This window comes from Canis lupus, chromosome 26 (assembly GCF_048164855.1).
Source record: "Canis lupus baileyi chromosome 26, mCanLup2.hap1, whole genome shotgun sequence".
Classification (NCBI taxonomy): Eukaryota; Metazoa; Chordata; class Mammalia; order Carnivora; family Canidae; genus Canis; species Canis lupus.
This window is the reverse complement of record NC_132863.1, coordinates 43,357,995-43,370,123: the sequence shown is the minus strand read 5'-3', so window position 1 is coordinate 43,370,123 and position 12,129 is coordinate 43,357,995. Positions and strand designations below refer to the sequence as shown.

Below are 12,129 nucleotides of genomic sequence, written 5' to 3'. Positions count from 1 at the left end.
CCGCGCCGGGGAGGGGCGAGGAGAGCCGCGGCCCCTCCGCCCGCCCAGCCCGAGGAGGGGCGAGCAGGCGCGGAGCCGGGCGGGCGCGGGGCTGTGCGCGGGGCTGTGCGCGGGGCTGTGCGCGCGTCTCTCCCGGCGCACACTCTCCGCGCCGCGCGCTCCCCGGGCCGGGGAGGGGCGCTCGGACCCCGGCAGACAGCAGCCGCGGGCGCCCGCTGGCTCCGCTCGCGGGGCTCGCTCGCTCGCCTCCTTCTCCCCCTTTCCCGGGAGCCAGCGGGCCGAGCCCGAGCCCGAGGCCGAGGCCGAGGCGGCCGGACGCCGCGCCCCTATAAATAGCGCGCGTGTGCCCGCCTGGCGCCCTCCCGGCTGCGCGGGGACAAAGTTGTGCGCAGGGACTCGGGGCGCGCGGCGGCGGCGGGAGAGGACCCGGCGGCCCAGCCGCCCTGCGCGCTGGCTCGGATCCCGCGACTGGGGCTCTCCGCGCCCGGGACCCGGCTGGCCGCTGCCCCCTGCCCACGCCCGGGAGGCGCATCTCTGAAAGCGGGAGTCGCTAGAGCACAGCGCCGCGTCCTCCTCAGCCCGGGAGCCCCCTTCTGCCTCCCGGATCCGTCCCTGCCGCAAGCCCGACGCGACGCGCGCGGGACCGACATCCGCACCGCTCGGCACCCACCCGCCCGCCACTCCCGAGGCTTTCCTTTGGAGTCTCCTTTGTTTTCCCTGCTCCGCCGTCCACCTGCGGGTGCTTGGGTTTGGGGGTGAGAATCGGTCCCCACCTTCCTCCTGGAGGTGTGAACGCGAGGGGTTGGGGACTCTTAGATGTCCAGGAACAGGGGTGGCTGCAGGGGCCCCGGGCAGGGCTGATTCTGGGGCGGACGGGGTGGGGTAGGGGGTTCTGCATGAGCTCCTTAAGTAAAGGACAAAGGTAACAGAGCCAGCGAGGGAGCGCGAGCGAGACTGACTTCAGACCACAGCATCGGGGGAAGCGCGCGCGCCGCCGCTCCCGCAGCGCCGTCCTTCTGGCCGCGGGCCGCTGCCGAGCGCCGGGCCCCGGGGGGGGAGGAGGCGGGCGGCCGAGCAGAAGCGCCAGCCCCGCGGCGGCTGCCCACGCGGCTCACCATGGGCTCCGGGGCCCGGGCGCTGTCCGTGGTGCCGGCCGTGCTGCTGGCCCTCACCCTGCCCGCGCTGCCCGTCTGGGCGCAGAACGACACGGAGCCCATCGTGCTGGAGGGCAAGTGTCTGGTGGTGTGCGACTCGAACCCGGCCACGGACTCCAAGGGCTCGTCTTCCTCCCCTCTGGGCATCTCGGTCCGGGCGGCCAACTCCAAGGTCGCCTTCTCGGCGGTGCGGAGCACCAACCACGAGCCGTCCGAGATGAGCAACAAGACGCGCATCATTTACTTCGACCAGGTCAGCCCCTGAGGGATGCAGGGCACCGGGTGTGTGCATGGATGGTGGTGGTGGTGGTGGTGGTGGTGGTGGTGGTGGTGTGTGTGCGCGCGCGGGTAGGGGGATGACCTCCCGGCCGCCCAGACCCAGGCTGCCCGCCCAGGCTAAGTTGGTCAGGCTAAGCGGGGGTATCATTTGGGCACTCGCCTTCCCAAATGCATCTGGGTCAGAAACTTCTGTCCCCCCCCCCGCCCCCCTTGCATTCCCTCCTGGCCTCCGGAGGAGGCTGCTGGGGCGCTGGGAGCGCAGAGCCGGCCACAAGAGCTCGGGACGAGTTTCACAGCAACAGGTCCACAGGAGCTGTCGGGAGTCTGGTCCCTGGACCTCGCCGGCCTGTTGGCCAGAGTTGCCCCCCCAACCCCACCCGAGGCCCCCTCTGAAGGCACTTCCCACGGTACCCTCGCGGTCTCGGGATAAATGATCTGTTTCCTCCAGGTGGAGGAGCTTCTCCCCAGACAGAGAGCTTTGGGGGTCCCCGTTCCGTGCAGAGCTGTGGCAGGTGGCCGCAGAGGGTGGGCAGCGGAGGCTGGGTCAGGTCTCGCCCACCTGTCTGCCGCCAGGATCCCCACACACGGTGCAGCCGAAAGCCTTTCTGTGGTACTTGCACAAAAGTTGTGGAGGGAGAGGACGGGCAGCTGCGAGGAGCTCCCGTTGGGAAGCGCTGGGGAGCCAGTGGCTCCTGGCCCCCTGCTCGGGTCCTTTCAGAGAATTGCAAATTACCGGGGAAAGACTGATTTTGGGGCTGCGGGTAGGGGGTGGGGAGGACCTGATGCAATCTGTGGCTTCTTTATAGCCACCTGGAGCTCTGGGGTTTGGTTGATGTGAAGCCCCAGGGGTATCCGCTTAGCTTTAGCAAGGAGTCTTCAAACCTGGAAACCCGACTCCGGGGTTGTAATTTCAGCCCTCACAGCACCCAGAGTCTTTTAAATTCCAAAGTCACTTGTGTAGTTCACCGTTGTATGTGAAGCCACATGTGTAGGAACACAGGTTAAGTGGTACTGCAGCGTGTGGCAGCGAAGGGATGAGGTGACATTTCCATTCCTTACTTAATTGTTCCTAAGTAATGCGCTCCCCGGCTGGCCAGACAGAGAATGCTTCTCTGGGGCTTACTATCTGAAAGCTATAATTTTTAAAGAATTAAGCAGCCCCTTTTGGGGTTTTGGTGCAGTATTTTCCATCTTGATGGAAATAAAGTCTAGCACCACCCCTGGTTTGTGTTTTAATGCATTAATTAAATGTTGGACCCTTTTGGACATTGCAGTGTACAATGCATTCTTTTCCATGACCTTTCCGTCAATTAGAAGAGGAGAGGATTTGTTCTTCTGTTTGGGGAGCCACGCATCTTAGAGACCAGATGACACATTTAGTTTTATAAATCTCTCTGTGCCTGGATGCTCTAATTACAATGTAGAGTCAACATCCAGCCTTGTGTGTAGTCAACACTAATCAGACATTTCCATTATTGCTAATGAATTGTGCTACTTGTATCTGATTCGGGAAGCCCCCGCTAAGTACCTGAAATTATTTTCAATGTGCTTGAAAAAGATCTTTGTAACATCTCTGCTGGGGATTATTGCATAGTTAGTGATTGGTTGTTGAAGGATCATTGATCATCAGGTCAGAGAAAGAAATCTGAGGATTATTTGGAAGAAAGTGAAATCTCAGAATAAAATCATACACATACGTCTATTTTAAGTCGAGGGTTGAACCTGATACATCTACTCGACCCGTTACTATATTCTGGTGCATTGCTCAGAGGTGATAGTATGTTTTTAGGGAATTATGCAAAAGGCTTAGTACTGGCACGAATGTAGCATTTAGAAGAGAGAGTGGCAGATTGCCATCGATACAGTGGAAATGTATCCTTATAGAGACATCCGATTTTTTTTGAATGCCAGTTACAGATTTATTTCTTGGAGAGACATGAAATAAACCCCAGTTATCTTACAACTTCCCACCCCCAAACATTCCCACTCTCCTTCTCCTAGGGAGGGACTTACGTGACATTTGCAAATTGGGTTTAAGAGGTCCCTTATTGAAATTCAGAGTTAATTTCATAACCAGTAGAAACAGGCTGCACATCTTGGAATACAGAATGCATTGTTGCTTTCTTAGGAAACAGCGCCTTCTTCTACTTTTCATTGTTGACCCTTGAAGTTTAAATAAAGAGCGGGTGATTGATAAGAGGATAATGGATAACATTGGCAGGAACACAAGAAGGCAACTGATTCCATAGTCTGTCCTTATTTTGTGCTTCACTTTTTGGCAACCTGCAAAGGCTGAGTCACGGCCAAAATATTATAATTAAGGCCTAGACGGCCGAGGAATGAAAAAAGTGGCCATGGATCTTAGGAGAAGCTTGGCGGAGGCTCAGGGGAGGGCCAGGTATTCAGATCACTCTGTGCACTATTCAGTGTCATGGATTATGTCACAGGGTGGAGGGGGTGCCCAGGCCTCTGTGTGATGTGTCCAGGAATGACTGCAGAGAGCCCACGGATGCCGATTGGCTGTCTTGGAAACGTCATCTCTGGACATTGCAAAGGCTCGTAGAGGATGGGAATATAAATACAGGGCAGATGCCTTTTATCTGACTCTCCAGAAAAAGCTAATATTTATAAGCCCTCCCATGTTACCTAGATGTTTCCAGAGCCATCAGGCCTTGCTGGAAATTGAAGCATGAATACAAAGTAGTTACTTTATTTTTTTTCCTATACCACTTAAAAGATAGAAAAACCTTCCATTCCACAAATCTAGTTTCCAAGTCACTAAAGAGGAAAAGAGTAGAACTCAATGTTTTACTCTCTATGGTTTCTTAAGCTACTTGTGAAAGAAATAAAGAGAGAGAAAGAAAGAAAGAGAGAGAGAGAAAGAGACAGATGGAGGGAGAGGAGGAAGGAAGGAAACTTCTTTTACTTACAGAAGAGAATATTGTAATCACTTACTGTTATTTATTATTTTTATTTGTAGATCCTAGTAAACGTGGGCAATTTTTTCACCCTGGAGTCTGTCTTTGTAGCACCAAGAAAAGGCATTTACAGTTTCAGCTTTCATGTAATTAAAGTCTACCAGAGCCAAACAATCCAGGTATGTGTTTTGACCTGCTTCCTCTCTACCCCCAAACGGCAGTGTTTATTGGCAGTGGGTTATGTATTTAAGTGTTTATCCAAAGATGTGTTTTCATTATAAAAATAAACAGCCATCTTTACAGTTTAGTTTTAAAACACTTAATTTCCAATTTTCTTCTTTATTACATCCATTAAAGCCTATGACAAGAAACATATAGAAAAATAAACAGCTGTATGTATTACCTTAATAACAACCAACCATTTAAAAAACACGGCTAAGTAAATACTCAGTGGCACAAATCCCTTCATAAGATCTTGATCTCATTTAATGCACTTGCAAAAATTATTTGAACTTGTAAGGAAGAAACTTACCAGACTAGCAGAACTTTGCAAGTACGTGTTAAATAAAACAAATTTGCTATCATAGTTAAAAATTATGAGCATCAGTTAACCGTTAAAAACAAATCTGTGAAAGAAATACACTTTTTATGAAAGGGTGTTTCTCTGTGTATGCTTTAGTTTATCCTCAGTTACTCTGATGCTGGTGAATTCTTAGAGATTTCAGTCACACTGTTAGCAACGTATTTTGTGTTGTGCTTTCTCAGGTAATAGGCTTGACCTTCCACTCAAAGGCAAGTTCCTATAATATTCAAATATGCTAACACCCATTTACACTGAAGCATGTGTATGGATCTCTAGCATTCTTTTTATCTTATGCTCAGTGTCCGTGTTGTATATTATGGCCACGTGAATGGGGGATTACAAACCATCCTGCCACTTTTACAGCTCCTAGCAAATGGATAAATTGATCATCCTCAGATTTAATTTATCCAGTTCTTTTTTTTTTAACATAAAAGGAATGAATATCTAGTAAAGAAATTTACTAGCATGTAAAAGCTGTCCCAGCTTTTCCCAGGCCCCAGTATTTAGAAATTTGTGTAATGTTTAACACAGTATAGTCAACATTGTGGTCAGGAGAAAAGTGGATACATTTTGAGTTTTTGTTAATAATTTTGAATGTATTAATGATTGGTTCTTTGCTAATTACCCGTCATCAAAGTCTTCACTAGTAGTGGTGATTATTATTTTTAATATACGTTAACAGGGAAAACAAAAAAAGAAATCACAACACCCCTCCCCGCCTCCACACACATTCCATAATTCCCAATGATGTTCAGCACTATGCTTGCTGCAGCTGACTAGTAACCTGAAAAAGATATTGGTAGAGTCTTGCTGTATCCAGGTTCCTCAGGGCACTGGGCTGCTTTTTACTAATATATGGGGAACCTCGGCTTGCTTCATTACCAGAAGATTGCTATCGAATGTGAGAAGTAAATAAAACAGCAAACTTTATTTATGTGTTGAAAGGAGGCCAATTTTCGCAAGGCTAGGTTGTCCTCCACGGGCATTCTTTTGTAGGCATTTCAGGACATTTCTATGGGAGAAATTAAAAAAGAAACCAAACTAAACAACCTTATTCTAATAAAAAAAAAAAGAAATCAATCCATTGGACCTACCAAGTATAGCCACTGCAGTGGTCAGTGGACCTACTAAGTGCAGCTACCACAATTGGGATGAATTTGCCGAGCGTGAGATATCTTACCAGGTCTGTCATCTTGGACATGATCCTTTAGCCTTGGTAGATGTTTTCAGTGATTTTTTTTTTCCCTCATAGGTTAACCTGATGTTAAATGGGAAGCCAGTAATATCTGCCTTTGCCGGGGACAAAGATGTTACTCGTGAAGCTGCCACTAATGGCGTGCTACTCTACCTGGATAAGGAGGATAAAGTTTACCTAAAACTGGAGAAAGGTAACTTGGTTGGAGGCTGGCAATATTCCACGTTCTCTGGCTTTCTGGTGTTTCCTCTATAGGATTCGATTCCTCCATGATGTTGATCCAGGGGAGGGGTGGCCTACCCCTGAGCTATTGGAAGATCATTTTCTCATCATCGGATTGATGTCTCTTATCGGTTCCTCATGGTGAATATGGATTCTCTTTAAGGATTCTAGCCTGTCCGAACCAATACACAGTCTCACAGATTATTTTTGTGTGTGTGTGCGTTTCAGTATACGTGGACGGGGACTCACGGCAGACATACCATGTACCTGTGCTCAAGTGTAACAGTTAAAAGCTGTCCGCAAAGTTTATTCTGAATTTAATTTCCTGGAATCACTGAATTCATTGCAGATGTGGAATTTTATTTATTTGTTTTTTAAAAGACTGGCAACCGGGTCTAAGAATTAGAAAACTCTCAAGTTCTGACTTCAATCAACGGTTAGTGCGATACTGCCAAAGAACTGTGTGCTGTGTTGATATATTGATTCTACTCGTTTTTATTCCTTTGGAATAAGTTTGTTTTGTTCTCTTACGGTAACTGGGGATTGTTTTTCAGTGACTGGCTTTGTGTCTTCTCTGCAAATAGGGTAATGAATGGCTCACCCGCAAATTTACCCTACGAGATCACCAACATGACTTCCCTTAACAAACAAGAATGCTTCATAGTTGTATTTTAATTATATATGTGAAAGAGTCATATTTTCCAAATTATATTTTCTAATAGGAAGAATAGATCATAAATCTGACAAGGAAAGGGTTGCTAACCTGAGTTCTAAGTGCTCAGCCCCCAAACCTCCACTAAACCACCCTCCTTCGTGGGAAATCCTATACTTTCTTGCTCAGCTTGAATTAACATGATTGAGAATAACCACTTTATTAAAAACCTAAGGGATTTTTTTCCCTTAGACATGACCACTTTATTAACAGGAGATGGGATGCCCTTGTTTTTAATTATACCTATTTTTCAAGCCCTCTGTTGTGTTTTAAAGTATCATCTGGTTTTGCCTTAATTCTTTAAAGTGTATATATTTATCTGTTTAGCTAATATTAAATCCAAATATCCCATATCTAAACTTAGTGCAATATCTTATTTTGTCTTTTGTACAGGTCATATGAATTCATAAAATTATTTATGTCTCTGTCATAGAATAAAGGTTAATATATGTTAGCTGAATTCTTTTGTCCTTTCGGTTTGGGAAATATGTATTCTATGCGGTTTATTTCCTCTTTTTTTTCACCAAACCTTCCTTCCTTCCCCCTTCTCATTTCTGTTTCCTGGAGTTTAAGAAAAGCTTTCTGAATCTGGGGGGAAAGTCCTCAGAATTGGCGTAGGAAGTTTTCTCTGTGTCTAATATGTTCAAATCCAGGAGCTGTCAGCCTGCCAAAAGAGAACCGATGGACTTTGTAGACTCTTCTTCCAGAAGGGACTTACTCTTGGGTAGTTCAGTTGAAAAAAATTGCTAAGATCTCATGGGGGTGCTCAGTGAATGAGTGAGGAGTGTGGAGACCACTATTTTCAATGTGAAGACTTGGGTGGGTGGGTGGGGGGGATGTTCTGTCACCTTCACAACACTAAAAGACAAATAGAAGATCACAGTTTTCTTTTGGGGAGGAACTATTATTATAAATGTCTCATCTGGAGCTTTGGCTCAGTTTTCTGGTCTGTTGTCAATTTCTGGTCTGTTGCCATTTTTGGGAGCCCCTTCTGTAGCTGGTGGCAGCAAGGAAGGTGTTAGATGACCCTGTAGGAGGAGACATGTAGGCAGGTCTTCCAGCGTGATTGTGATTAATCACCAAGTCAAAATATTCATTCATCACGGGAAGACTCTCCTCCTGCCCTGAGAAGAATTATCTGGAGAGGTTGGCATTGGATCCTCAATGTTTTGCTTGGCAAGTTATCCTCCAGCTGTCTTTCAGTCAGAAACTTTCCTCCTTTGTGATTGTGTAATGTGAGGAAACAGTATTGCACAGGGGACTTTCATCTAAATATGAGTGGCATCCTCTGCAAATATACCTTCCCGCTGGCTCTCTGTATTCAGGGTTTGTGTCTACACCTTGCTGCAGACCGGATTATACGTGAACAAACATACTATTAGTCATTGTTTTGGCAAAAAAAATGGCTCAAAGGTATTGGAATCATTACTAGGCACCTATGATGGGACGGAGAAAGTGGGGTGCTTAACAAAACAGACCAGTGTAGAAGTGTTTTATATAAACATGCTTGTGGCCATCCTTTGGGGCTTGCCCTTATTTTTCTTAATCTTTCTGAATATAAAAGAATGCTGGCCAAGGGCTCTACTGTCTTTCCTGAGCTCCAGTGTATGTATTTTGGAAGGCAAAATTTATTCAAAACCTCGCAGAAAAATTCAATATGAAAAGGCACTTAAGCTGTGGTTATGAAATGTGGGACCTGCAACAGGGAGGAATGCCAGGGGAGAGGTGAGACATCTCATTAATGAGGTCAGATGAAAGCCTCAGGTTCTTATCTCGAACTGGGTCTAGGAAGGAGGAGCTACACAGACACAGTGGCTGGAAAGGTAAGGTCGCAGTGAGGGAACAGAAGGGACAGAATGATTTAGTCAGGGGAGTGTGGATTTGGGACAGACCTAGGATGGAACCTTCACTTACCCTCCGTGACCTCGGGCAGGTTTCCTCACCTCTCTGAGCTTTAGTTATTTCATCTGTAAACAAGAAATTGTCGTGAGAAGTCAGTAAGACGCGTGACGTGCCCGGTACTCTGTAAGGAAGCTTGGCTAAGGGTTGACTGTTATTGCCAACACCTGAAGCCCTAACACAGCAAGGAAGCAAGTAGGGCAGAAGGAGGATGTTAAGACTGGCAAGACAAAGGGTCAAAAATGGAATTTGAGTGGGACAGGTTGAAGAGCAGGAGGCTGTGGTATCAGAAGTGCTTCCAGAAATGGAGCCAGATGCTCCCTGTGTATTCTATGACTTGGAAATAGTGTTCAGAAATTGCTCGATCCACAAAAATGCTAATTCCACAGAGTATCTGCATTGGCCCTGTCCACATTCATCAATGCCAGAACCATCCCTTCCTAGATGTTCTCTATCTCCTTTGACTGTTCCTTAATCTATTGATCGACAAATGCAAGCAATTGTCCGTAGCAAGCATTTTCCCCTCACAGAATCCCCAGAAAAACAAAACTGAAGGAAATGAAGAGCTTGTGCGTAGGATCTCCCAGCTTCCAACTGCTTTTGAGGTGCTTCCCGTGACCCCAGATTCTTTTAGAATATTATCCAATTAAAAAAAAATTTTTTTAAAATTAAGTCTGTTTTTAAAATTAAGTCCCTTTCTTTTTGGTTTCTGGAGATCTATAGCTGCATGTCTTCTTTTGGCCTCTACTTTTTAGCAAATGCCTGCTTTAAATCCTGAAATAAATATCTTCGGCTAACATTGATGAAATTCTCCTAACGTGTCACACGCTTTATTAAAGTGCCGAGTTTATACTAGTGGTGACATCTGACCTTTCCAGACCTGCCTAAACATCAGACACAGTTAGAATCTCTGCCAGGAGCCACAGAGCTCTACATGTGTGGTTCCAGCTCACCTTCTGGCTGAGGGTACTAGGTTTTTATCAGTCCCCCTTTACTATTTAAACCACCTACCCCCAGAACAATGGTAATCCACTGGTTATAGTAAGGTCCCCAGGCTGACTGACCTAATGACCACAGAGAAGCGATGAGCAGAGGAAGGTGACAGCTTATGATAGTGGTTCACGTTCAGAGTAGTGGAGCTACAATGGAATTCTTGTTAGGTGGTTCCCTTTGGTAGCGAGAGGGTGGGACTTGAGAAGTTGGTTTCCAAATAGGTTACTCTGTCCCCTCTTTTGCAGATTTGCCTTTAATATGGGTTTCAAATGCTTTAGAATAAAAAAAAATGCAATTATTTTGTGCATTGCATAAAAGGGTGCCCCCCTCCACCATCCCCACCCTCCCCCACCCCGCCCTGCTGACCTTTCTACAGAAAACAACACTTTTGTGAATTTGATCCCGAAGTTCTTTTATGTCCGCTCCTCAAACTAATGTGCATAAGAATCTTGACAAAAATGTGGATTCCAATATAGTAGGTCTGGGGTGGGATCTGAAACTCACCTTTCCAAAATGCTCCCAGAGGATGCTGATGGTCCTGGCCTGGGTACCACACGCTGAATGATGAGACAGTCTGTGCTGTTTGTTAAAAGCTTGTTACTCAAAGTGTGGGCTGACCAGTAGCGTCCACATCACCTGGGGGCTTGTTAGAAACCCCAGGTAGGGTTTAGACCCACCCTCGACCTACTGCATGGTTAATCTGCATTTTTAAAAAGGTCTTTTTGCCCTGCCCCATGGATTTTAGGCACAGGAGAGTTTAAGAAGCCCTGTCTTTAAGTAAAACCCAAGACCAACAGCATCAGACTCCCGTGCACTGGGCTTCAGGCGGCTGCAATTTAACAAAGTCCCCAGTGATTCTTTTAAGCTCAATCCATCCAGGGGCAGGGCATTTCTTTGCAGTGACCCACAAGTACAAATGCTCCTGTTAGCCTCCCTATTTATAAGGCAGCTGGCTGAAGGCAATTCGCCCAAAGCTCTCAGGCCGGTGAATATGGGACTTTAATTTTGTGCCGGAAAAAAGGCTCCAAGGAACGCTGTCAGTTTGTGCAGAGGAAGGACTCCAGGAAGACTTTACCTGGAGCAAGAGGTGGGAGACACTTGCATGAAAATGAAGGTAAGTCCCCCACAGAAAGTGGCTGTCTGGTGAAGAGAGAAAACCCTTGGCGACATTCCTCATTTTGCCAGCCTTTGTTCTGAAATAAAGGTGTAGGTACATCGAGTTTTTTTCTTTGTAATTGAGGTGATCCTTCTCCAGGGACTGCAGTGCCTCTAAGCACAGGTGGTGTTTGGCTTCAGAAGATACTGCCCCATTGAGTAAAGGGTGTGTGTGTGTGTGTGTGTGTGTGTGTGAGAGAGAGAGAGACAGAGAAAGAGAGCATGTGCTTAGAAGAACCAATGACGACAGCAGCTTCTAGTAGGTCATTTGGTACATTTAAGATTCATCCAAGGGCAGAAGTCTTTCTTAACCATTTTTAGGACCAATTGGTGATATGTACAATGAGAAACACATTGTGCGGAGCTAAGAAGCCTTTATTTCCCCCTGGTTACCTTGAGAACAGAAATGTTGACCCTCTGACTTTCCAGGAAACCCTAGAGGCCTTCGGTCTGGCTGTTCCTGGAGAAGTTAAGGGACTCGCCAAGAACTGCTCTGTGCTCACAGTGTGGGGGTGGAGAGAAGCTGCTGTTGGTTATTATTCATTTATGTCGCCAGTCATGTGTCAGCTTCGATGTCAAGATACAAACCGTAGGAGGAAGCAAACGCAGGGACGTTAATGCAGGCCGAGAGGCTATTTTCACGTTATGATGTGGCTTAAAAAGACCTTTCCACCCAGTGGCTTTCAGAGTGTTCCAGAGGGAAGGGACGTGGAAAAGTGGGAGCAGGGCCGGGCCCATTTCGGGGAACCCGGGGCTCTGTGCATGCAGCACGGCTGAAGGTCACTAAGCTGGAAGCAAGTTCTGGTGGGTCTGGAGATGGCTGGCCCAGGACAGGGGACAGGACTGTACCCAGTGGTTAGGGCATCAGTGCACGGGAATTTGCGCTGATGCCCTGCACCTGGGACAGGGAACGTGCCAAACGCTCCCTCCCCGGATGCTTAGGTCAGAAAACCTCTCTAGGCCCCGAGAAACACAGCAAGGGCCACCCGAAGCCCACTGTTCTGACCCGTGATCCTGCT

At 47.3% G+C, this 12,129-nt stretch overlaps 1 protein-coding gene across 2 annotated transcripts in view; it reads left to right on the top strand.

The window, feature by feature from the left end:
• Window positions 1-300: 300 nt before the first annotated feature.
• The window catches only part of CBLN4 (cerebellin 4 precursor), a 61,459-nt gene continuing 49,630 nt past the window's right edge, over window positions 301-12,129 (top strand). The window contains exons 1-3 of one of the 2 annotated variants that reach the window (XM_072801475.1): window positions 301-1,407; window positions 4,414-4,530; window positions 6,187-6,322. In XM_072801475.1, the coding sequence (XP_072657576.1) occupies window positions 1,117-1,407; window positions 4,414-4,530; window positions 6,187-6,322 (544 nt within the window). In that variant the 5' untranslated portion in view covers window positions 301-1,116. Of the gene's footprint in view, window positions 1,408-4,413; window positions 4,531-6,186; window positions 7,518-12,129 lie in introns of those variants that run through there. The other variant, XM_072801477.1, reaches the window with a different exon arrangement.